The 25,148-nt window shown below is 42.6% G+C and overlaps 1 protein-coding gene across 6 annotated transcripts in view; it reads left to right on the forward strand.

The window, feature by feature from the left end:
- LOC115208356 (TOX high mobility group box family member 2) overlaps positions 1-25,148 on the forward strand; it is a 139,273-nt gene that overhangs the window by 39,940 nt on the left and 74,185 nt on the right. For 5 of the 6 annotated variants that reach the window (XM_029776333.1, XM_029776338.1, XM_029776335.1 and 2 more), the window contains one exon: positions 7,232-7,327. The exons of the other annotated variant lie outside the window; for it this stretch is intronic. In XM_029776333.1, the coding sequence (XP_029632193.1) occupies positions 7,232-7,327 (96 nt within the window). The remainder of the gene's footprint in view (positions 1-7,231; positions 7,328-25,148) is intronic. 6 annotated transcript variants of the gene reach the window in all.

The raw sequence follows: 25,148 nt of genomic DNA on the forward strand, positions 1-25,148 counted from the left end.
TCCATCAGGAATTCATCTTTGACTTATCTCAGCCAATGCAGATGTCAATAGAAGAGCTCATTATACAGATTACTAATGTAATACATGACCCTACTACTTATAAGGGTACGAGGGTTCACAATGAAGTTTGAGGGCTTCTGCCTGTGCTGCTTTCTGGCTGGCAAACTTGCTCCACGCCATGGAAGGTTTTTTTTGGGGTATCTTCACTCCGACAGAACACAGAACGACCTTGGGAGCGCTTTTGCCTGGCTGATTCATAAGTCAGCAAAGGCAAAGTGTGAGGTTCAACCCTTCACGTTGCTTATTTTTAGTGCAGTTGACTCAGAACAGACAGCCGTTCTGTATTGCAGTGTAAATACAAATAAAAAAGATTGTCAAGAGAGACAAGTCCAAGAGAGTAGGCTTCTATCAAACACAAAAGCAAAATCGAACTCCCAAAAAACGAATCAAACTAGATATTACATAGAAGTTTGGTTGTACACTGAGTATACAAAACATTAAGGACACCTGCTCTTTCCATGACATAGACTAACCAGATGAATCTAGTTGAAAGCTATGATCCCTTATTGATGTCACTTTTTAAATCCACTTCATTCCGTGTAGATGAAGGGGAGGAGACAGGTTAAAGAAGGATTTTTAAGCCTTGAGACAATTGAGATGTGGATTGTGTATGTGTGCCATTCAGAGGGTGAATGGGCAAGACAAAAGATTGACATGCGTTTAAACGGGGTTATGGTAGTAGGTCCCAGGCGCACTGGTTTGTGTCAAGAACTGCAATGCTGCTGGGTTTTTTGCGCTCAACAGTTTCCCGTGTGTATCAAGAATGGTCCACCACCCAAAGGACATCCAGCCAACTTGACACAACTGTGGGAAGCAGTGGAGTCAACATGGGCCAGCTTCCTCGTGGAACGCTTTCAACACCTTGTAAAGTCCATTCCCCGATGAATTGAGGCTATTCCTAGGGCAAAAGGGGGGTGCAACGCAATATTAGGAAAGTGTTCCTAATGTTTGGTATACTCAGTGTATAAGATCAATCACTGGATATGTGCCTTCAGTGTCAATCTCAAAAAGCAATGTACTCAACCATGTATTCCTTTCTGCCATGTGTAAGTCGAGGCGAGAATCTTTCTATACCTCTCGTCAAGGCCAATAAAGTACACACAATGCTATACCACTCACATGCTGCATAGCTCCATCTGAGTCAGACAGAAAAGCGCTCTGTCTATCATGAAGCTATAGATAAGTGCATAATAAAGGGTCCAGAAAGCAATGGAAGTTGTCTCTGTCATTTGCACTCAAATCCTCATCTTTGTACGGTGCCGTCTGACTGCTGTCTTACACTGTGAGCAGACTGCATAGTTAGGATACAATACACAGTGACAGGGGAATGTCTGTGGAGCTTTGAACTGGCTACACGACAATGATTCACGAAGAAAACAGATCGTTGCAAGTAGATTTAGTTTGGGTGAAAACAGGGGAGGCTCTTTTGTGAGGGTGGAACATGCAAACGGTAGATTATTTGAATGCAGTTTTTGTATCGAAAGCCAGTAGAATAATCCCATAACAAATTGGGAAAAGCAAACAGTGGAAATGGAGATGTTTTGAGGGTTGAATTTGTCGAAAGAAAATGGAAAACGTTTGGCTTTTCGCCTTGTTTTGCGAGAGAAAGATTTGTGTTTTGTTGAGAGACAATTATTGAAAGTGCTACATTTGTCACTGGATAACTGTCAAAAATTCAACATAATCGCTTCAGCAAAAAATGATTCAGAGTTTGTTCAGGAATGTCCTTGCTAAGGTTATGTGCTTGGCGTATGTGCATATGCAATTACTGTACATATGGTAGTTTCAAACACACAAAGTTAACTTCTCTCCCTTTTCAGGGTAGTTAATATGCTGACAAAAGGTTGAGTTGATTTCGTTTTCCAAGCGTATTGTAATGGTGCTTTGAATGAATTAACATAATTAACCTAATGACCTCCATAGTCTAACATAGTCCAATTGTGATTATTTTGCTCGGTTGACAATATATCTGACAGGCCGGTGTGAGTTGCTGATCTCAGCTATATCCTCTGTTCCGTGTGTGTATCTAGCTGACAAAACACACACACACACACACACACACACACACACACACACTTGCACATGAACCATGCTAAAGTAAGTAATGCAAAGACCCACAGGAATACATTGTACAGTATCTCTGCTACAGAAGTAGGGTCATATGGACAACAGACACCAAAGGCATAACAACACACGCACGCACACACGCACGCACACATCTGTACAGTACGCAAACAAACACTCAAATGTACGCTCTTGCACTTTCAAAGAGCACATATTCACTTAATCAGAACTGTTTAGACCACAAAAAAACCTAAGATGTCATTTGGCTTCCCACCAAAGCCTAATTTTTATTTGTATTTTCCGTGCTGGGAACATTAGTGTCCCCCTCTGAGCTGTTGAATGCATAACCACACACACACACACACACACACACACACACACACACACACACACACACACACACACACACACACTGTACGGTACTTTGGTGGTTCATTACGGAGATGTTCTTTTGCTTCTATTGACCGCGGAGGAATTGGAAATACGCTCAATCACAGGGACAGTAGACTACTATCCGAAGCTAGGGCTACACAACCTAAAACACCAGCCGTGTTGTACTGTGTTGTAATGTAAGTCATCCAATAGCTAACGTATAACCCCATCGCTGTAAGAAGAAAGTCTCAACTCAATTATTATAAAACATATTTTGACATCAATTGGAAGCAGTAACTTCCCATTATGTACGCTTAACATTTCATGACTAGAACCAAGTGAATGTATTCAAAATAGATGCTGAAGTATGTAATTGTTAAAGGTGCAGTTATACATGTGATTTTCCTGTGTTTTTATATATATTTATACACTATGAGGTTGGAATAATACTGTGAAATTGTGAAAATGATGATAATGTCCTTTCAGTGTAAGGGAAAGAGACAGGTTAAAGAAGGATTTTTAAGCCTTGAGACAATTGAGACATGGATTTTGTATGTGTGCCGTTCAGAGGTTGAATAGGCTAGACAAAATATTTAAGTGCCTTTGAACGGGGTTTGTAGTAGGTGCCTGGGTTTCTCCACACTCAACAGTTTCAAGAATGGTCCACCACCCAAATTGCTAACTATTGCTAACTTGACACAACTGTGGGAAGCATTGGAGTCAACATGGGCCAGCATCCCTGTGGAACGCTTTCGACACCTTGTAGGGTACAAGTCAATATTAGGAAGGTGTTCTTAATGTTTGGTATACTCAGTGTAAAGTATAGTAGTCAACAAGAAAGTGCATGCTTTGAGGAAGTGACTTGAGTTACAGTAACAACGACTTGATAATGAATGTGATATTTACAGTAATCATAAGCACACCCACGTTTCTCGGTTAGTAGAAAGTGGCTTTTTTGGTTACAGGAGTAGGTGTAGTCAAGTCAGATCACTAGATCAGAACATGAGTCTATAGAGGGTTTCTATGGGACTGAGGCATGTCCTAACATGGACGCAGTAGTACTGTACAGTAAGACTGTGAAACCCCTGTAAGAAGATACCATTGACAGGTACAACAGGGGGAGACAGACTCAGGGGCAGAAACAGCAGCGTTGAAGTGTAGGTGTTCACGTCAGTGGCTACTCTCTCTCTCTCTCTCTCTCTCTCTCTCTCTCTCTCTCTCTCTCTCTCTCTCTCTCTCTCTCTCTCTCTCTCTCTCTGTCATTTGGAGTGTTTTGCGTTATCCTAATTAGAAATTCCCCCTCCGACCAACTGAAATTGAATTGCCGTCATTTGCATAATGATAGCTCACTGGGCCCGCGGCCAATTCGCCATGCGATGAAATATAGCAATCACTTAGAGAGTTATTTTTATTATTGTATTATTGCTCGGAGGTACAGTATGTCCTCAATATGACAGGAGCTGGACAATGTAAGGACGGATCTGGATTCTTCTGGCATTTGAGATGTAGGCTTCTCTATACTTTCAACACATGCACATTTGTCTCTGTATTTTTACTGTGTTTCATATGAATCCCTGGCCGCGTCCCAAATGGAACACTATTCCCTATACTGTAGTGCACTTTTTTTTAAAGTGTATCTGACTATGCAATCGACAGTGCTCGTACAGTATTCTTCACTATAGACCATCACAGTTGTGTTACTAGCATTTATGTGTCACTCTCTTGGTTATTGTCCTTAACGAGCATTCTCAATCTTCTATGTGATCCTAAAAATGCACACAATTCAACACAAACCCATGAATTCCAAATCATTCATTCGGCACGTTCTCAATAAATCCCACTCTGGACTGATGATGTCGTCTGTCTGGGGGCCTTAACAACCTGTCAGCTATCAGGTGTTCGAGACAGCCATTTTCTCCTCGGGGGACACTCACTGTCATGGGCCTCTGTTAAGTGCACAGCCCCCCTCCTATTAAACACAATGCTACATAGCTAGTGTTTACATTATTGGGACTTAGACTAATTCATCATAGTCCTCTTAAGGCCTGTTTAAGAGGCTGGTGTTGAAGAGAGATGGAGCCGATGTCCGGTATCATGGCTGGTTAGCACTTACTGTAGCTTAGCCTGTTTGGTTTATGGGTGTTGTGTGTTTGTGTGCTGCCCCAATGTGTACACATTTCTTTGTTGGCTAGCTGTTAGCATTTAGCTCTGCATTTTGGATTTTATCGGTGTTGTGTATTGCCCCACACTGACACATTTCTTTGTTGCTATCGTTTATCAGTTACCTGTGCGTGTTGGCACTATGGGTGTTGTGGGTTTGTGTGTTGCCTCACGCTAAAGCATTTCTTTGTTGGCTAGCGGTTTGCGCATAGCTGTGCATTTTGGATTTGTGGGTGTTGTGTGTTTGTGTGTTGCCCCATGCTCACTCTTAATTCTTCGTTGGCTAGCATTTAGCACTTCATTTTGAGTATATCGGTGTTGTGTGTTGGCCTATGCTCATTCGATTCTTTGTTGGCTATTTAGTCATGTAAGGAAAGGAAACGTTAAAAAAAGTGTAATTGTTATGAGCAATTGTGTTGCTTTTTTTAATGTAAACTATATTGACAAAATGACAACTATTGTACAGTCATGTTCAGTTATACTGTGGGATTAAAGGAATTACACATCGGGTTGCATCCCCCAAGCTGTGTCTGACAAGTTACTCTGCGTTACTTCGCTGAATCCAATAAAGTGTCACTTTTCTTTGAGACTGCATTATTTGAAATAGAATATTTTCCTTTTTATAAAAATTGATTCACATTATAGTCGATTGCATTGGACTGCTATTGCATTTCACTGCTTGGTTTTCACACTGCACCCGGTTCAGTCAAAATGTTTTTACAGGCGTTTCGCTATGAAGTCCAAAATGGCACCCTATTCCTTTTATAATACACTACATTTGAACATGGCTCATAGGTCTTTGGTCAAAAGTAGTGCACTAAGGAATAGGGTGCCATTTAGCATGCACCCCTTTTCTCCTGTACATTCTGTTTGTGCGTCTTTGTCACCAGCATGTGACTGACAAGAAAAGAGTTGCACAGCAAGCCCTGATTGGTCCATAGACATTTTCTCACGTCGTGGTTAAATATACATGTATCTCACTGCATAGCAATCTGGAACCCTGCCCTTGAGAGTGTGTGTGTGTGTGTGTGTGTGTGAGTGTGTGAGTGTGTGAGTGTGTGAGTGTGTGAGTGTGTGAGTGTGTGAGTGAGTGAGTGAGTGAGTGTGAGAGAAGAGTTATTTATTATTGTGATATTTGTTCTGGACTGCTGCACTGTGTTTTCCCCCCTCGCAAGGTAATCCACATCAGAGACTTTCAACTCATTAGAACATTGTATGCATCACATTGGGTAAACCCATTAACTATTGCACTGACTACTGTACACAATACACATCTGGTCGAATTACATACCGATTTCACACAACAAATCGATTTCTCAACCACTCACCAACTCACTATACCAGAAACAAATGTGCTATCTAGAACCTAAAAGGGTTCTTTGGCTGTCCCCAAAGGAGAACCCTTTGAATAACCATTTTTGATTCCAGGTAGAAAACCCTTTTGGGTTCCATGTAGAACGCTTTCCACAGAGTGTTACCTGGAACCCAAAAGCGTTCTCAATGGAACCAAAAAAGGATCTATCAGGAACCAAAAAGGGTTCTCCTATAGGGACAGCCAGTTGTATCATCACTGATGTATGTTTCTTATTGTTGTCAGACTATTTACAGTTGCAGTGTTTCGCCTAGGATTTCTACACAGTTTCAAACCTAGTTTCCTGCAATTTTACACATTTCGCCATGGCTTATGCCGTGTTCTTATGCTTTCTGAGTGACTCAAACATTATAACAAAATCAATGGGCGCCCCATGTCTTGACATTCTGGGAATTTTAGATTGTCCTTGACTGTCTACTTTTTATTTTTGGATTGTTAGTAAAACATGTATAGCTCCATTATGGTTTCTACATAAATTATATCTGGTTTTAGTCATTTAAGATTACACTGAAACGTTTTACCATCCCAAAAATTATAGGGGAAAAAAGAGAGAGAATCTGCTCATGGGATGTCCCGCTGCCTCGGTGGTTGCAGCGTAAAGCCCGCTGAGGCGAACACTCCACTGGCAGGCAGGGCCTTGTTGTGAGTCATTAGATTCCCAAGTACCCAGGCTCCAGAGCTGCAGTGCCAACCCTCCTGCAGCGTGTGTTTTCCCACACAAACATTGGGGAAGGGAGAGAGAGTCTCCAAACTGCGTGGGGACTGGGGATATAGTTACTCTCACTACACATGAGTCTTAAATGGCACCTTATTCCCCATTAGTGCACTACTTAAAACAACTATTCAAAGTAGTTAACAATATAGGGAATACTTTGCCATTTGGAACGCAATCAAGGATGCTGTATGGGACAATTTCAACATGGCTGCCAATGCGAAAAACTTAGATAGGGGTTTATGTGTAGACATCAATACGGAGTGGATGCTTGTGCTTGATGACAATCTACCCAGATCCCAATTGCTTTATCGCTAAATTCTGCTGACCTCTTGCATCTGTGTGATGCAGATGTATTGTAGGCTGCATTCCTTAAGCCATGCAATAACCATGATCATTCAAGAGATGGGTTTATGCAGTGAAAACATGTTCAAAGTAGATTTTTTTCTCTCTCTCTCTCTCTCTCTCTCGCTCTCTCTCTCGCTCTACAGAGCAGATACGGTGTATCAGGCGACCACAGCGTTCGACTCTACAGCTCCCTGCCCATGCGCCCTAACCCCGACGGGAAGAGACTGCCCTCTGCTGGGGTGAGAGAACGCTCCCCTTATCCCCCACCTTACCCCTCCACCCCCTTACTCCCCTCCCCACACCTCACCCCTATTAGGGACACAGTTAGTACACAGTTATACCCTACAGTAGTGACATCCATAAGAAGCCAGTGATGTGGCACCACGAGACTGATTGGGTGGTTTTGTGGTCTTTAACCGGTAGCATCTTGTGTTTTTGTATGTGTGACTGACAAAAACACATTCCCCACAAGATATTGTACTGTGCTAAACATTCTATACACTCTCCCTATGGAGATGTGCTTCAGGACCCATATGCACTAACTGTCTCAGAATAGGAAGGCTAATCTAGGATGGGTTCAGCCTTTTACATCACAATTAATAAGAGTGGGGAGCTGATCCCAGTTCATCCACTACCTGCCCAGATCAGCTCTAGACCACTTGAACTCTGTTTGTCCCTAAGTAACCATCAGTAGCTCAACTCATACACACTGAGGATCTTAAAGGACAAATCCACCCAAAACCACTCATTCCTTTAATTTACAGTGTTAAATAACACTAATATGTGAGAATAATATTTTTTGTGAACAAATGCTTCATTTTGGTGTTATAATAAGGTTGGTAGCTACATGGAAAATCGTTATGGTAATCTGTTGCAGCTCAAGTTGACTGCAAAATCCACAATGCAATGCTCTCTCTATGGGCTGGCTGGCTGGCTAGCTAGCTAACTAGCAAACGTACCTACACACAATAATACCAAAGACAATATCAGTATGTAACGTAGCTAGTAGCTGTAAAATCGCCTAAACAAACTGCACTATCAATTTAGGAGTCTACAGTCTCACCATGTTCAACCTGCAGATCGATGTGCCTCTCAGAGTGGGATCTAACATTCACAAAGGCAGATATACTTTTGAGGAGATGGGAAACGTTGCCCGTGCTACGTCAATGGGCTGCGCCGTGAATTCTGGCCGATTCGGGGACAAGGAGTGAATGGGAGTCTATTGGGCGCTAGCTCAAAAACCCAACATTAGCACGAATTTCGTCAAAAAGAAGTACAACATCACAAATATTTTCCGAGATATGAGATAATTAACTTGCTATCTGTATTATTGTCTAGCTTAGGAATCGTGACATTACGTACTTTCGAGGAAAATAGGCACGTTTCTCGACATATACACTGACTTTGAGAAGGGATTGCGTGACGATTAGCTTAGCAACTGCGTGACGCAGCATGAGAACGTGAACGCGATTGGTCTACAGTTGGATTCCTATTTCCTTTCTATATATCTCTGGCATCTGCACCATGCAATGCACCCTGGTTTAAAGAGGCAGACAAATAGGAAAATTGTGCTAGATCCTCCGTTAAATTACAAATGTATCGAGCTAGGAATATCGCAGAAATGTGATCAATGGCTCCTTTGAGAGAAGACATCCTCCTGAGTTGTGATATCGGCCAATATTGAAGTCTGACATGTATGGTAGAGGTTTTTGCAATCGAAAAGTTGTATTGCTATTAACTTCCAATATAGTGAGAGCGACTTTATCACAGTGTTACGTAATACCAGTTGGATTTCTGCCTGCTTGAACGCCGATAGCTCAGATACACATGAAAACATGAAATGACCCAGTGAATCAATAGAACATCACTCAGAGATGCTCAAAAAAACGATATAACATTCAAAATGAGTGAACCTTTCCTTTAACTGCAGTACAGTGGGTTAGCCAGTGCCTACATGACCATAACACCATCTTACCACAGAACCAAAGGGAATCACACCCCCATCGTTTGCATTGACTGTAGTGCAGTCAATATAGGCTATATTTGTACACATCTATCTTTATACACATCAATCTTTGTGGTATCTATCTTTGCGCATATCTATCTTCTATATCTTAATAGATCATTAGCAATGCAGTCCTCGCTTTATAGCTACAGTTGGCAGGTGAACTGCGATTGAGAAATATAGATAACCTTTGGTGGTAGCCGCCTCGCCTCAATATAACCCCAATGTAACAATAATTTCACACTCGATTTAACTACCTATTCAATTACATGAATCCAATAACAGTTTTGTGAACGTGTATGAGGGGAGGGGGGGGTTGAGGGCAAGAACTGACAGGTCGTTGAGAGGTGATACTGAGTTCATTGCACAGGGCCTAATGGTGCATTGACAATATCTTCATTTGACATTGAATTCACCTTTGTTGACAATTCAATTGAATATTCACCAACCTTTTATGTTGATTAGATGTTGATTTGATGTTACGTCAGGTTTTTGCCCGTGGTGGGGTTGACTTTGACGAAATGACAGCAAGTCAACCTTTTTGTTTACGAAACCTGGAGAGCAGCCTAAGTCTGGAGGGGGAAAAAAAGCTATTTCCCATTATTAAAAAAATCAAAACCTGACTAGCAATTTCTTTATTTTATCATTTATGTACCGAAGGACGAACATTTAAGAACAATGCATGAGAGAGATTTTAATTTCGTATGTCTTTTCTTCCACACTAAATCAAGCTTTTCTTTCTGAATTATCTCTCACTGCTCAGCTTCAAGGCTCAATGGTGAACAGTGCAATATTGTTGGCGGGATCCTTTTTTAATTACAATAAAGATTGTATTGATATTTCCGACCACATGTCCTAAATCATTTATCAACTGGAAGACTGCTAACAAAGTATTTCTAAGAAAGCCATCCGGTTTCAGGGCCAAGAATCATACGTTATCTAAAGTGAATATTGTAAATGGTCCTCTGTGGAGAGCCCACGTACAAATCATCCTAATGACCTACTTGTCAGGGGGGCTGGAGGTAGTAAAGATATAGATCCACTTTCATTTGACGCTCTGTCGCTAGAATTAATAGGTACAGGCTAAATCTGAACATCGAAATTGTTTATAAAAGGGTGAGGGAGCGAGGGAAACAGGAATCGTTTCCTAAACATTCAACTAGCCCGGATTTCAGCAGCCGATGAGCTTGTACTTCTGATGATAGTATCTTGTGTTGTCTAAAACCATTCCACGAAACATCATAGTTTACTTTTATTCACATGTAGAGTTATTCAAATGAAAAAGCCACACCAAAAAAAACGACTCAAAACGGCATGCTATGTTTTGTCTTTTTATTTTATTTTGTCTGTTACTCCTGTCTTTGAAGTATTGCTACCAAACTGTAACTGCATGGAGAGTGCAACCACTTAACAGTGTGAAGGAAACCAGACGTTTTTCCATTGTACTTATCAGGTGTTGTGGTGAGAACAGTACTTTCAGGGTGCAGTAAGTTTGCAGCCCCGTTCATTTCCCCTCCTTGCTCTCTATCTCTCCATCTTCCTCTCTCTACCAGGGGTTCAGTTAATTGTGGGTTTTGCGCTGCTTCCGCCCTCCCCCTCAGCCCCCTTTTCAGCCAAAATAACCTCACTCAACTCAACTCGTGCTCTTCACCTTTCTCCTTCCTGTCAAGGTGCACAGAGCCCCCACCTCCCTCCTCCCTCCTCCTCCGCTCACCCCCACCCCCCATTCTTTCAATGTCTTTTTATTGTTCCTAAATCTGGCGTTCTTGTTATTTTTTCAACCACCAGCAGGAGGGCATGACCTTAGGGTTGGGTTGTGTTGCTAACCTCGCGCTTGCTTACATGGGAGGTGACGCTTGAATGGTGGTGGTGTTGACCTTAACCTAACGAAGACCTATTGTTGCCCTCACTAATGACACTACTACTACTACTGCAGTGTCAGCTATCATTTGCCCAAGGTGTTGTTTGGGTTCACTTTGTAAGACAGTTGAACTAAGCTCATGAGCATTTATAAATTATAGTGTTCAAGAATCATTGGCTATGCATTTAATGGCTACTTTATTAGGTACACCACAGTGATTAAATTTACATACACAGTAATAATTTGATATTAAACTGATTATGGAATGTATGCAGATTATGCAACAGTCGTGTAAACACCTTACTCTGTTATCTTAATCGGCGTAAGGTCAAAATCGAAGTAAGCATTCGCAGATTAAACACCTGGTTTTCTGAGTGATCTTTTGAATTATTAGGACATGGAAACACCTTAATCGGCGTTTCAGCTGTGTATTTGATCTGCGCATGTGCTAGCTCCAACCGAGGGAAGGGAGTAAAAATACGTAAGTATTTAAAGTATTACTTAATTCGTTTTTGGGGGTATCTGTACATTACTATTTATATTTTTGACAACTTTTACTTTTACTCTACTACATTCCTAAAGAAAATAATACTCCATACATTTTCCCTGACACCCAAAAGTGCTCGTTATATGTTGAATGCTTAGCAGGACAGGAAAATGGTCCAATTCATGCACTTATCAAGAGAACATCCCTGGTCATCCCTACTGCTTCTGATCTGGTGGACTCAATAAACACAAATACTTGGCTAGCTGTACATTTTAAAAACAAGAAAATTGTGCCGTCTGGTTTGCTTAATATAAGGAATTTGAAGTGATTTATATTTTTACTTTTGATACTTAAGTATATTTAAAACCAAATACATTTAGACATTTACTCAAGTAGTATTTTATTGGGTGACTTTCACTTTTACTTGAGTAATTTTCTATTAAGGTACAGTATCTTTACCTTTACTCAAGTATGACAATTGGGTACTTTTTTCCACCACTGCAAACTTTATATGTCCAAACTCAAAATCAAATATGCTTCCCAAAAATAGCATGGTAGCTGTGGTAGGATGTTTAATTTGATTGCTCATTTCTGCGTTTATTAGCAGTCCTGTGAGTGAAAACAGCACGTTGATGAGAGGTCGAAGGAGAATAGCAAGAATCATGCAAGCTACAGTACCTTGCAAAAAGTATTCACCCCCTTGGCGTTTTTTCCTATTTTGTTGCATTACAACCTGTAATTTAAATGGATTTTATTTGGATTTCATGTTGTGGACATACACAAAATAGTCCGAATTGGTGAAGTGAAATGAAAAAAATTACTTGTTTTAAAAAATTCAACAAAAAAAAAAATGGAAAAGTGTTGTGTGCATATGTGTTCACCCCCTTTGCTATGAAGCCCCTAAATTACATCTGGTGCAACCAATTACCTTCAGAAGTCACATATTTAGTTAAATAAAGTCCACCTGTGTGCAATTTAAGTGTCACATGATCTGTCACATGATCACAGTATATATACACCTATTCTGAAAGGCCCCAGAGTCTCCAACACCACTAAGCAAAGGGCACCACCAAGCAAGCAGCACCATTAAGTCTAAGGAGCTCTCCAAACAGGTCAGGGACAAAGTTATGAAGAAGTACAGATCAGGGTTGGGTTATAAAAAATGTACAAAACTTAGAACATCCCACGGAGCATCATTAAATCCATTATTAAAAAATGGAAAGAATATGGCACCACAACAAACGTGCCAAGAGAGGGCTACCCACCAAAACTCACGGACCAGGCAAGGAGGGCATTAATCAGAGAGGCAACAAAGAGACCAAAGATAACCCTGAAGGAGCTGCAAAGCTCCACAGAGGAGATTGGAGTATCTGTCCATAGGACCACTTTAAGCCGTACACTCCACAGAGCTGGGCTATACGGAAGAGTGCTCAGAAAAAAATAAGCAAACATCTTTGGTGTTTGCCAAAAGGCATGTGAGAGACTCCCCAAACATATGGAATAAGGTACTCTGGTCAGATGAGACTAAAATTGAGCTTTTTGGCCATCAAGGAAAACGCTATGTCTGGCGCAAACCCAACACCTCTCATCACCCCGAGAACAACATCTCCACAGTGAAGCATGGTGGTGGCAGCATCATGCTGTGGGGATGTTTTTCATCGGCAGGGAATGTGAAACTGGTCAGAATTGAAGGACTGATGGATGGCGCTAAATACAGGGAAATTCTTGAGGGAAACCTGTTTCAGCCTTCCAGAGATTTGAGACTGGGACAGAGGTTCACCTTCCAGCAGGACAATGACCCTAAGCATACTGCTAAAACAACACTTGAGTGGTTTAAGGGGAAACATTTAAATGTCTTGGAATGGCCTGGTCAAAGCCCAGACCTCAATCCAATTGAGAATCTGTGGTATGACTTAAAGATTGCAGTACACCAGCGGAACCCATCCAACTTGAAGGAGCTGGAGCAGTTTTGCCTTGAAGAATGGGCAAAAATCCCAGTGGCTAGATATGCCAAGCTTATAGAGACATACCCAAAGAGACTTGCAGCTGTAATTTCTGCAAGAGGTGGCTCTACAAAGTATTGACTTTGGGGGGGAATAGTTATGCACGCTCAAGTTTTCTGTTTTTTTTGTCTTATTTCTTGTTTGTTTCACAATAAAAAATATTTAGCATTTTCAAAGGGATAGGCATGTTGTGTAAATCAAATGATTCAAACCCCCCAAAAATGTATTTTAATTCCAGGGTGTAAGGCAACAAAATAGGAAAAATGCCGGGGGGGGGGGGGGGGTTGAATACTTTAGCCAGCCACTATAACAGGTAGGCCACAAGCAAATAACGACGCAGTACAACAGTGGTGTGCAGAGTGACATCTCGGAACGCACAACTAGATGGTCCTTGTCACGGATGGGCTATTGGAGTAGACGACCACACCGGGTTCCACTCCTATCAGCTAAAAACAAGAACAAGCAGCTCCAGTGGGCATGCGATGACCAACACTGGACAATTGAGGAGTGGGAAAACATTGCCTGGTCCGGCGAATCCCAGTTCCTGTTGCTTCATACTGACAGCAGAGTCAGGATTTGGCGTAATCTAATGTTAATCGTACTAAACTCAGCAAAAAAATAAACGTCCCTTTTTCAGGACCCTGTCTTTCAAAGATAATTAATAAAAATCCAAATAATTTCACAGTTCTTCATTGTAAAGGGTTTAAACACTGTTTCCCATGCTTGTTCAATGAACCATTAACAATTAATAAACGTGCACCTGTGGAACGGTCATTAAGACACTAACAGTTTACAGACGGTTGGCAATTAAGGTCACAGTTATGAAAACTTAGGACACTAAAGAAGCCTTTCTACTGACTCAGAAAAACACCAAAAGAAAGATGCCCAGGGTCCCTGCTCATCTGCGTGAACGTGCCTTAGGCATGCTGCAAGTGGACTGCAGATGTGGAAAGGGCAATAAATTGCCCTGTCCGTACTGTGAGACGCCTAAGACAGCGCTACAGGGAGACAGGACGGACAGCTGATCGTCCTCGCAGTGGCAGACCATGTGTAACAACACCTGCACAGGATCGGTACATCCGAACATCACAACCTGCGGGACAGGTACAGGATGGCAACAACTGCCCGAGTTACACCAGGAACGCAAAATCCCTCCATCAGTGCTCAGACTGTCCGCAATAGGCTGAGCGAGGCTGGACTGAGGGCTTGTAGGCCTGTTGTAAGGCATGTCCTCATCAGACATCACTGGAAACAACGTTGCCTATGGGCACAAACCCACCGTTGCAGGACCAGACAGGACTGGCAAAAAGTGCTCTTCAGTAACGAGTCGCGGTATTGTCTCAGCAGGGGTGATGGTTGGATTTGTGTTTATCGCAGAAGGAATGAGCATTACACTGAGGCCTGTACTCTGGAGCGGGATTAATTTGGAGTTGGATGGTCCGTCATGGTCTGGTGTGTCACAGCATCATCAGACTGAGCTTGTTGTCATTGCAGGCAATCTCGACGCTGTGCGTTACAGAGAAGACATCCTCCTACCTCATGTGGTACCCTTCCTGCAGGCTCATCCTGACATGACCCTCCAGCATGACAATGCGACCAGCCATACTGCTCGTTCTGCGCGTGATTTCCTGCAAGACAGGAATGTCAGTGTTCTGCCATGGCCAGTGAAGAGTCCAGATCTCAATCCCATTGAGCATGTCTGGGACCTGTTGAATCGGAGGGTGAGGGCTAGGGCCATTCCCCCCAGAAATGTCCGGGAACTTGCAGGTTCCTTGGTGGAAGAGTGGGGTAACATCTCACAGCAAGAACCGGCAAATATGGTGCAGTCCATGAGCAGGAGATGCACTGCAGTACTTAATGCAGCTGGTGGCCACACCAGATACTGACTGTTACTTTTGATTTTGACCCCCCCTTTGTTCAGGGACACATTATTACATTTCTGTTAGTCACTTGTTTGGGGAACTTGTTCAGTTTATGTCTCAGTTGTTAAACCTTGTTATATTCATACAAATATTTACACATGTTAAGTTTTCTGAAAATAAACGCAGTTGACAGTGCTCTAGATAAAGCGCGTCCAAGTGCAGGCATGCAATTACTCTCACTGCCACCTGCAGCGACATTGTGCCAAAAGTCCAAGGTTACAGATTGTGCCTTTAATGTGGTTGAACAACATGTATTCACAGTATGTCTCAAAGAATGTCAAATGAATGAGGCATCACAGGGATTGTGGAATAAGTCACAGTTATGGATGAGGGAGAAAAGAAACAGCAACACAGAATTCTTAATGGGAAAGTAAAGTATTTTATAACTTAGATGGTTCTTTACCCTGAAAGTAGCTACTGCTGGCTTAAATTAGCTGAATATTATAGTGTCAGTTTAAAGAAAACCAAACCATGGATTACAGTTTCTCATGGCTCATAGACTACTTTTAGGGTGAGGAACCATTTAACATCAAGTTGTTAAATATACTGAACTTCCTCTTTAATAACGCCCATAGAACAGCACACAGTGCTAACCACAACAGTGCTAGTCAGTCTGAGTGGCCAACAATCCTTATCCAATGGTAGCAGAGACAACACTGTTGGTAGCAGAGACAACAGTCCACAGCATGTGTCTGTGTCCCAAATGGCACCCTATTCTCTATTTCGTGCACTACTTTTGAACAGGACCTATAGCGATCCGGTCTAAAGTAGTGCACTAAAGAAGGAATTGGGTGCCATTTGGGACAATGGAAATGCCTCTGCCTCAATACAGTAAAACACAGTAGCTCAGTGTGCAACATACATGGCCATTGTTTCCCTGCACCGGGTAGTGTTAAAATCACCACTGTCTGGTGGGAGTCTTACTACTGTTTTGGTGTTGTTGTTTTAGCTTCTCTAATTCTGACAGGTTAAAGGGCTCATTGTCTTCAACTGGGATGACAGGTTATTTTCAGGATAAAAAAATGTTTTCTCTCGTTCTTTCTTTTCATGGTTGATTTGGAGAACTTCCATAGTCAATTATGTAGAGAGTGAGAGATGGAGTGTGCTCCAACTGCCATATTTTGGTGTGCCATATTAATATTGCATGAGCACTATTCTGTACAGAATATCTAAGAGACCGCCTATTAGAGCCAGCAGAGGAAGAATACCATATGGTGTGTGTGTGTGAGTGTGTGTGTGTGTGTGTGTGTGTGTGTGTGTGTGTGTGTGTGTGTGTGTGTGTGTGTGTGTGTGTATGTCTGTGAGAGAGACTGAGAGTGTGTGAGTGTGTGTGCGTGCATGTGTGTTTGTTTCTGTGCACACTGGTGATCCTAGGAGGTTGTCGTTATAATTAATATTATCCAGATTTATTTTGGTGTCATAATAAGAATGAATCATTTTTGTTTGTTTTTGTTTAATATCGTTGTGTTTGCTTATCTCAATGTAGTTCAGATGGCGCATCCATCTTTGTTTCCAACGCAGCATGAGTGCAACTCTATGGTAATTGGCGTAGAATGGAAAATGTCACTAAACAAACAAACAAACAAAATCATATGCAAACAGATACTATCCGTAAATAAGTGAACAGAGTGATGTTTTTTTCTCTCTCTCCATTCGAATCGGCAGAACCAAACAATCTTGTTTAGGATCATGAAAATAATTACGCTCTACCATAAAAATAGTGATATATAAAGGATTTGTCACGGCGTCACTATATTTGCTGTTTGGATTAAGATCAATGGTATACAGTATATACAGTTGCTGTCAACACTACAGTCCTCCTTGGTTAAGACAATTCCTCCGAGTTTTCTTGGTGTTAAGACATGTCCTCCGACTTTTCTTGGGGTTTGGCATGGATGGGGAGGTCGTAGTGGCTCTTTCGGTGGTAATACTGAACCGGCTTCAGTAGCTTAGCAATAGCATAGCATCACAGACCTGGGTTCAAATACTACTTAAAATAATTGTATATACTTTATCTGTACTTGATTACGATTGCATGGCTTAATGGACCAATTAAATCATCCCAAAACTGCAAACCCCACCCATCCGCCCCTCCAGGCAGGCTAGAGCAAAGGCTTACAGTATTTGAAATACTTCTAACACTATTCGAGCCCAGGTCTGCATCACACAGAAAGCACCACAGTGCTTTAAAGAGATCCCAACACCACAGTAAGACACATTAAACTGACTATTGGAAGCTAGCGGAGGCTAGCAGAAGAGCCATACCAGTGTTCCCAGTCAATCCCCCCTAGTAGAGCCAGCCAAACATTGAAATCCCAGCACAGTAGGCTACAGAGAGGCTGGTGTTTTGGGCCATGTGCCTGACAAGCACTTCAATGACTTTACAGCACCAGCTGGAATTTTTTTAAGAAGTCTTTAAGCGCAATTCTCCTCAGTAATATCATTGCTCACGCCTCAAAGACTCTGGATTAAGGCCCACTTTCCGCCACTGAAATGTAACAAACGTGTGAAAAAACATCACAGCCAAAACCATGCAGCCAGGAGAGAGGAAGAGAGATGGAGAGGGAAAGACAGATGGAGAAAGAGAGAGATGCAGAGAGAAGGAGTACATGGAGAGATGGATAGAAAGAGAGAGGGAAAGGGAGAGGGAGAGGAGAGAAAGGAAATTGGGTAAGTGAGAAAGCGGGAGAACGGGAGAATGAAAGACAGAGAGGGGATAGGGAGAGATGGAGAGCGAGATGGATGGATAGATAGAGAGAGAGAGAGAGAGAGACCAAGGATAGAGAAAGAGAGAGAGCGAGCTGAGAGGTGCCCAACACCTCCCCCTCTGCCAGATGTATTAATGTAGTCGGCTTTCTCTGAAATTCAAATGGCAAGAAAAGGAGAGAGAAAAAAATGAAAAGCAGCAACCCGTAGCAAAGAGATGGAGGGGGGGGGATTGGGGGGGGGGGGATTGGGGGGTGGTGCATACTGCTCCGAAAAGACCTGCCATCTATCTATTAGTGCTCTGTAAATATTACATGAGCTCCACATTCGCTCACTTGTTTGGCATTACTTCCACTGGATGGGTATATTATTTTAGAAACTGTGCCTTGTTTATAATGATACGTGACCTAGTTCCAGGCAGCTAGCTAGCGCTCTCTCTCTCTCTCTCTCTCTCTCTCTCTCTCTCTCTCTCTCTCGCTCGCTCTCTCGCTCTCTCTCTCGCTCTCGCTCTCTCTCTCTCTCTCTGTGAGATCTCAAATGGCTGTCCCTGCTGAACAATTACAACGCAAAAGAAACCCAAATGGAGATGTTTGTAGAAAACAACATGTGTGTAATTAAGGCTTAATGAGTCCTTGTCAGGGTGGAATGTGCAATTAGATTGGTAATAGAACATTCGGCCTGATTGCCAGGCAGCGATGGCTGCTGGATGAGAAATAATCAGCAGCGCTGCGGCATTGAATGCAAAATGATGAGGCCTATTGATAAGAGAGGGAAGAGAGTGCAGTACTGTAGGATACATTTCCATGTAAATGTAGGAGTGTTAGGTAAGACAAGAGTGCTATGTATGTATTGAGAAAGGTTGTGTTGTACAGCATAAGGCTTTGAAATTATAATACTGTGTTGGTGCTTTGGAAAACTGGTGAACATGTAGAGAGTGTGGGACAGTTCCGTTGTAGACCTTTCATTTGAAGTGCATTTTGATGGTACACAGTGCACTAGTGATTCATTTATTTTGTAGGTGATTTGGGTATTTTTTCATGTATCTAATTAGCATTTTGAGCATTTCCATGCCACATACTGTATCATATAATCGTTCTTCAAGATTGAATGTTAGATTTGTAACATAATAAGGTTGGGTGTTCGTGAATATTAGAACCATGTATTTTCTGTAGGTGATATATCACCTTAGAATAAAATTAAATGATCAACCAACATCAAACAGATCGCTCAAAAAGATCATTATGTGAATGCCAGATGTTGATCTTGTTGCAGTCCTTGACTTCCTCTTCAAGTGATTGATGCCCCCTTTTTTTTGTTGTCAAAGTCATTCAAGCAAAAGAACAGGTATCTAAGTAACTTTTTCCCCTTTTCCCTCCTTTATCTCGCAATGACCCCTTAACGGTTTTTCCACTTGAGTTTTCTGAAATTGCGCTTTGCCTTGTAGACGGAGCAGAACAGTGCACAAAATAGGGTTTGGCTATTTCTTGACTATTCCCTTGAAGAGAGAGAGCCTTTGTTGCCTTCCTTTGGGACTGCCCTTGAAATTCTCCTATTGTGCCTTGCATGATATAATGCATGCTGGTTTAATAGATTTAATGGAATCCAAATGGCACCCTATTCCCTATTTAGTGCACTACATTTGACCATGGCCTATATAGGGTATTGGGTGCCATATAGGACGCGGACTTGGTTTTGTGGCCTTTATATCAAGACACCAGTCCACCATAGTTCAGCCATGAGCACCCCTTCTGCGTAAATTAATGAAACACTCGATATACCTCAAAAAGCAGATTGCCATGCGCCTGATTGAAGTACGAGTGAAGGTTTTGTTTCGGACGCACGTTTGGTGTCAACGTTTTGACACACATTTCGACTGTCTGATCAATCTATTTGCACACAAATGACATTTTTATGGTAATTCTGTTTCAATTCTGTTTCCATTCCACCTGGTTTATGAGTCCGTGTTTCGAAGCGTAGGTGGGGTTCAAGGTTGATGATGTGTTATTTGCTTTGTTTCCACTGTGTCCAATTGAGCACAATGGCGTGATTGTGCTCGGCCATCTGTAACTCGACACCTACGCAGGGTCAGAGGTGAGATACACGTGCATTTTGCTTGGAAGCGATGCGTTTCAACCCCATGGTCAAGTGTAATCCAGTAAACCACCAAACCTACTCAATAGCACCCATTCACATGGAGCACGGTAACTGCATTCCACAATAACTCATCATCCAGGTTTTCGAAACGTACTAATTTTCAACATAAAGGGGCCTATTTTCTTATTCTTTCTCGTAAAAAAGAAAAAGAAATCGCTCTCATTATGAGCCGAGTCAGTCGAGGTGTAATTTGAGGAACGACCGGCCTCTCGAAATCCCTCCATGTGACTGACAAGACAGTAAAAAGGAGCATTAAACCTAGATTAATATTATATCACCACACTGATAGTAGCAATTAAGCTCATCATAAGAGAGAGAATGAGCGTCACCCGGGATCCATTGGACCGCATGGTTAAACACAATCCCCTGCCTAATGCAGCTATTTCTCCTATTTCTCTCCCAGTTTCTCGGTGCTTTACATGCTCACGCACGATTTGTGTCGACGTCTCTCTTTCTCTCTCTCCCATTTGGCCACGTTTGAATGTTTATCATCGGAGGGTTTTCTGCTGTTCCGATTCATTTCTTACCCCTTCAGTCGATAAAAAAACAATTATGTTCCTCCTCGGTGGAGTTGCGCGGCTCCACGTCTTAGTTGGGCGTAATGAAGACCATACTTCATCTGTATGGGGTTATCGCCAGGATGAATGGGACCGTAGGGTGGAACACACCTGGGTTCAAAGACTATTTAAAATCTTTCAGATACTTTCAGTGATTGCTTCAGCGTTGCCTGGAATGCCAACTGGGCAGGGTTGCACAGTTATGCGGGTTCTATTGGTTTCGTTGCGCTAGGCAAGCTAATCAAGCCCAGCTAAATGATTTCAGATAGTGTTTGAACCCAGGTCTGGGATGGAAGGGATGTGGCAGTTCAGGTCTTTTATGGCAAAAAAAAAATATGACAGTTGTATTTGTTATCTCTATTGGACATTGTCTTTGCATGTGGTGTTGAATAGGATACACGGTTCACACAGATGTGTACAGTACACACACATATAGAAGAGCAAACAGCATATACAGGATTGCATAGAACACACACACACACACACACACAGCAGAGCAGAGAAAACATACTGCAGAGGGAACACACACAGTCAACTGATCCATATCTGCGTCATTGAAAACAGACCATCCTCTCAGACCTTCAGTGCTATCTGCCAGCCTCTGAATGCTCTAATGACCAGCATCCTGACACAGGTATTTTGACTGGTGCCTGTTCCCATTTGCACTTTGACTGACAGGCGATTAGTCACGTGCCCTGTGGAAAACCATGGAGTCACATTTTAGCCTCACGAAAGAGAGTCTGTCTAAAATGAAAACGTACGTGGCTGCCGCAGCTACATGTATGCACTGTATGATTGTGTAGCATTGTCTACATCACCTGGTTGGCAGCCATCTTGTTTAGCCTTTTTGCATTGGCTGCTTTGCTGTCCATGTATGCCATTTTGATGTACTACTATAGATTATAATGCTCATTTGTGTCTGGGAACTGTGTGATAGGTTGCGTTCAACTGTTGTTCCATAACCTCAGTGCTAGTGTGCACTTCAAACTGACAGTGGCTTGGGTTTACACAAACAGCTGCCTATTTATAGCTACTCTCTCTATGTGCTTTTTAGCTCGGCAAACTGGAGTGCTTGGTGTCAAATGTGTATCAGTTGTTTGAACAAGCTCTTCCCCTCTCCTCACCATCACTGCTCTCCCCCTCACCATCACTGCTCTGGGTTTTAACCAAGCTTTCCGTTGTTTCTCACTCACTCAATCTCTGTCTCTCCCCCCTAGAAACTATAGCTTTAAAATAAAATAGAATAACCTTCATCATATTGGGTTACTTTATACACTGCTCAAAAAAATAAAGGGAACACTTAAACAACACAATGTAACTCCAAGTCAATCACACTTCTGTGAAATCAAACTGTCCACTTAGGAAGCAACACTGATTGACAATAAATTTCACATGCTGTTGTGCAAATGGAATAGACAACAGGTGGAAATTATAGGCAATTAGCAAGACACCCCCAATAAAGGAGTGGTTCTATAGGTGGGGACCACAGACCACTTCTCAGTTCCTATGCTTCCTGGCTGATGTTTTGGTCAGTTTTGAATGCTGAGGGTGCTTTCACTCTAGTGGTAGCATGAGACGGAGTCTACAACCCACACAAGTGGCTCAGGTAGTGCAGCTCATCCAGGATGGCACATCAATGCGAGCTATGGCAAGAAGGTTTGCTGTGTCTGTCAGCATAGTGTCCAGAGCATGGAGGCGCTACCCGGAGACAGGCCAGTACATCAGGAGACGTGGAGGAGGCCGTAGGAGGGCAACAACCCAGCAGCAGGACCGCTACCTCCGCCTTTGTGCAAGGAGGAGCAGGAGAAGCACTGCCAGAGCCCTGCAAAATGACCTCCAGCAGGCCACAAATGTGCATGTGTCTGCTCAAACGGTCAGAAACAGACTCCATGAGGGTGGTATGAGGGCCCGACGTCCACAGGTGGGGGTTGTGTTTACAGCCCAACACCGTGCAGGACGTTTGGCATTTGCCAGAGAACACCAAGATTGGCAAATTCGCCACTGGCGCCCTGTGCTGTTCACAGATGAAAGCAGGTTCACACTGAGCATGTGACAGACGTGACAGAGTCTGGAGACGCCGTGGAGAACGTTCTGCTGCCTGCAACATCCTCCAGCCTGACCGGTTTGGCGGTGGGTCAGTCATGGTGTGGGGTGGCATTTCTTTGGGGGGCCGCACAGCCCTCCATGTGCTCGCCAGAGGTAGCCTGACTGCCATTAGGTACCGAGATGAGATCCTCAGACCCCTTGTGAGACCATATGCTGGTGCGGTTGGCCCTGGGTTCCTCCTAATGCAAGACAATGCTAGACCTCATGTGGCTGGAGTGTGTCAGCAGTTCCTGCAAGAGGAAGGCATTGATGCTATGGACTGGCCCGCCCGTTCCCCAGACCTGAATCCAATTGAGCACATCTGGGACATCATGTCTCGCTCCATCCACCAACGCCACGTTGCACCACAGACTGTCCAGGAGTTGGCAGATGCTTTAGTCCAGGTCTGGGAGGAGATCCCTCAGGAGACCATCCGCCACCTCATCAGGAGCGTGCCCAGGCGTTGTAGGGAGGTCATACAGGCACGTGGAGGCCACACACACTACTGAGCTTCATTTTGACTTGTTTTAAGGACATTACATCAAAGTTGGATCAGCCTGTAGTGTGGTTTTCCACTTTAATTTTGAGTGTGACCCTAAATCCAGACCTCCATGGGTTGATAAATTGGATTTCCATTGATTATTTTTGTGTGATTTTGTTGTCAGCACATTCAACTATGTAAAGAAAAAAGTATTTAATAAGATTATTTCTTTCATTCAGATCTAGGATGTGTTGTTCAAGTTTTCCCTTTATTTTTTTGAGCAGTATATTATTCCATTACATTGATTACACGTGGGTAACACTTTACTTAAAGTATAGTTTACCCAAATTACAAAATTAAATATTGGTTTCCAGTCTATGGACAAGGTATGACAGCAAGCCATGCTTTGGTTTAATTTCCTTAGCACTGTTTCCACATTCTAACATTTTAGCATTTGTGGCACAAATCACATTTAAGTCATAGGACTGATACAGTTGCAGTCGGAGGTTTACATACACTTAGGTTGGAGTCATTAAAACTCGTTTTTCAACCACTCCACAAAATTCCTGTTACCAAACTATAGTTTTGGCAAGTCGGTTAGGACATCTACTTTGTGCATAACACAAGTAATTCTTCCAACAATTGTTTACAGACAGATTATTTCTCTTATAATTCACTGTATCACAATTTCCATGGTTCAGACGTTTACATACACTAAGTTGACTGTGCCTTTAAACAGCTTGTAAAATTCCAGAAAATTATGTCATGGCTTTAGAAGCTTCTGATGGGCTAATTGACATAATTTGAGTCAATTGGAGGTGTACATGTGGATGTATTTCAAGGCCTACTTTCAAACTCAGTGCCTCTTTGCTTGACATCATGGGAAAATCAAAAGAAATCAGCCAAAAATTGTAGACATCCACAAGTCTGGTTCATCCTTGGGAGCAATTTCCAAACGCCTGAAGGTACCATGTTCATCTGTACAAACAATAGTACGCAAGTATAAACATCATGGGACCACGCAGCCGTCAAACCGCTCAGGAAGGAGACGCGTTCTGTCTCCTAGAGTTGAACTTACTTTGGTGCAAAAAGTGCAAATCAATCCCAGAACAACAGCAAAAGACCTTGTGAAGATGCTGGAGGAAACAGGTACAAAGTATCGATATCAACAGTAAAACGAGTCCTATATCGACATAACCTGAAAGGCCGCTCAGCAAGGAAGAAGGCACTGCTCCAAAACCGCCATAAAAAAGCCAGACTACGGTTTGCAACTGCACATGGGGACAAAGATCGTACTTTTTGGAGAAATGTCCTCTGGTCTGATGAAACACAAATAGAACTGTTTGGCCATAATGACCATTGTTATGTTTGGAGGAAAAAGGGGGAGTTTTGCAAGCCGAAGAACACCATCCCAACCGTGAAGCACGGGGGTGGCAGCATCATGTTGTGGCGGTGCTTTGCTGCAGGAGGGACTGGTGCACTTCACAAAATAGATTGCATCATGAGGGAGGAAAATGAAGTGCATATATTAAAGCAACATCTCAAGACATCAGTCAGGAAGTTAAATCTTGGTCCCCAATGGGTCTTCCAAATGGACAATGACCCCAAGCACACATCCAAAGTTGTGGCAAAATGGCTTAAGGACAACAAAGTCAAGGTATTGGAGTGGCCATCACAAAGCCCTGACCTCAATTCTATAGAAAATGTGTGGGCAGAACTGAAAAAGCTTGGCAAGCAAGGATGCCTACAAACCTGACTCAGTTACACCAGCTCTGTCAGGAGGAATGGGCCAAACTTTA

Source organism: Salmo trutta, chromosome 14, assembly GCF_901001165.1.
Source record: "Salmo trutta chromosome 14, fSalTru1.1, whole genome shotgun sequence".
NCBI classification, from domain to species: domain Eukaryota; kingdom Metazoa; phylum Chordata; class Actinopteri; order Salmoniformes; family Salmonidae; genus Salmo; species Salmo trutta.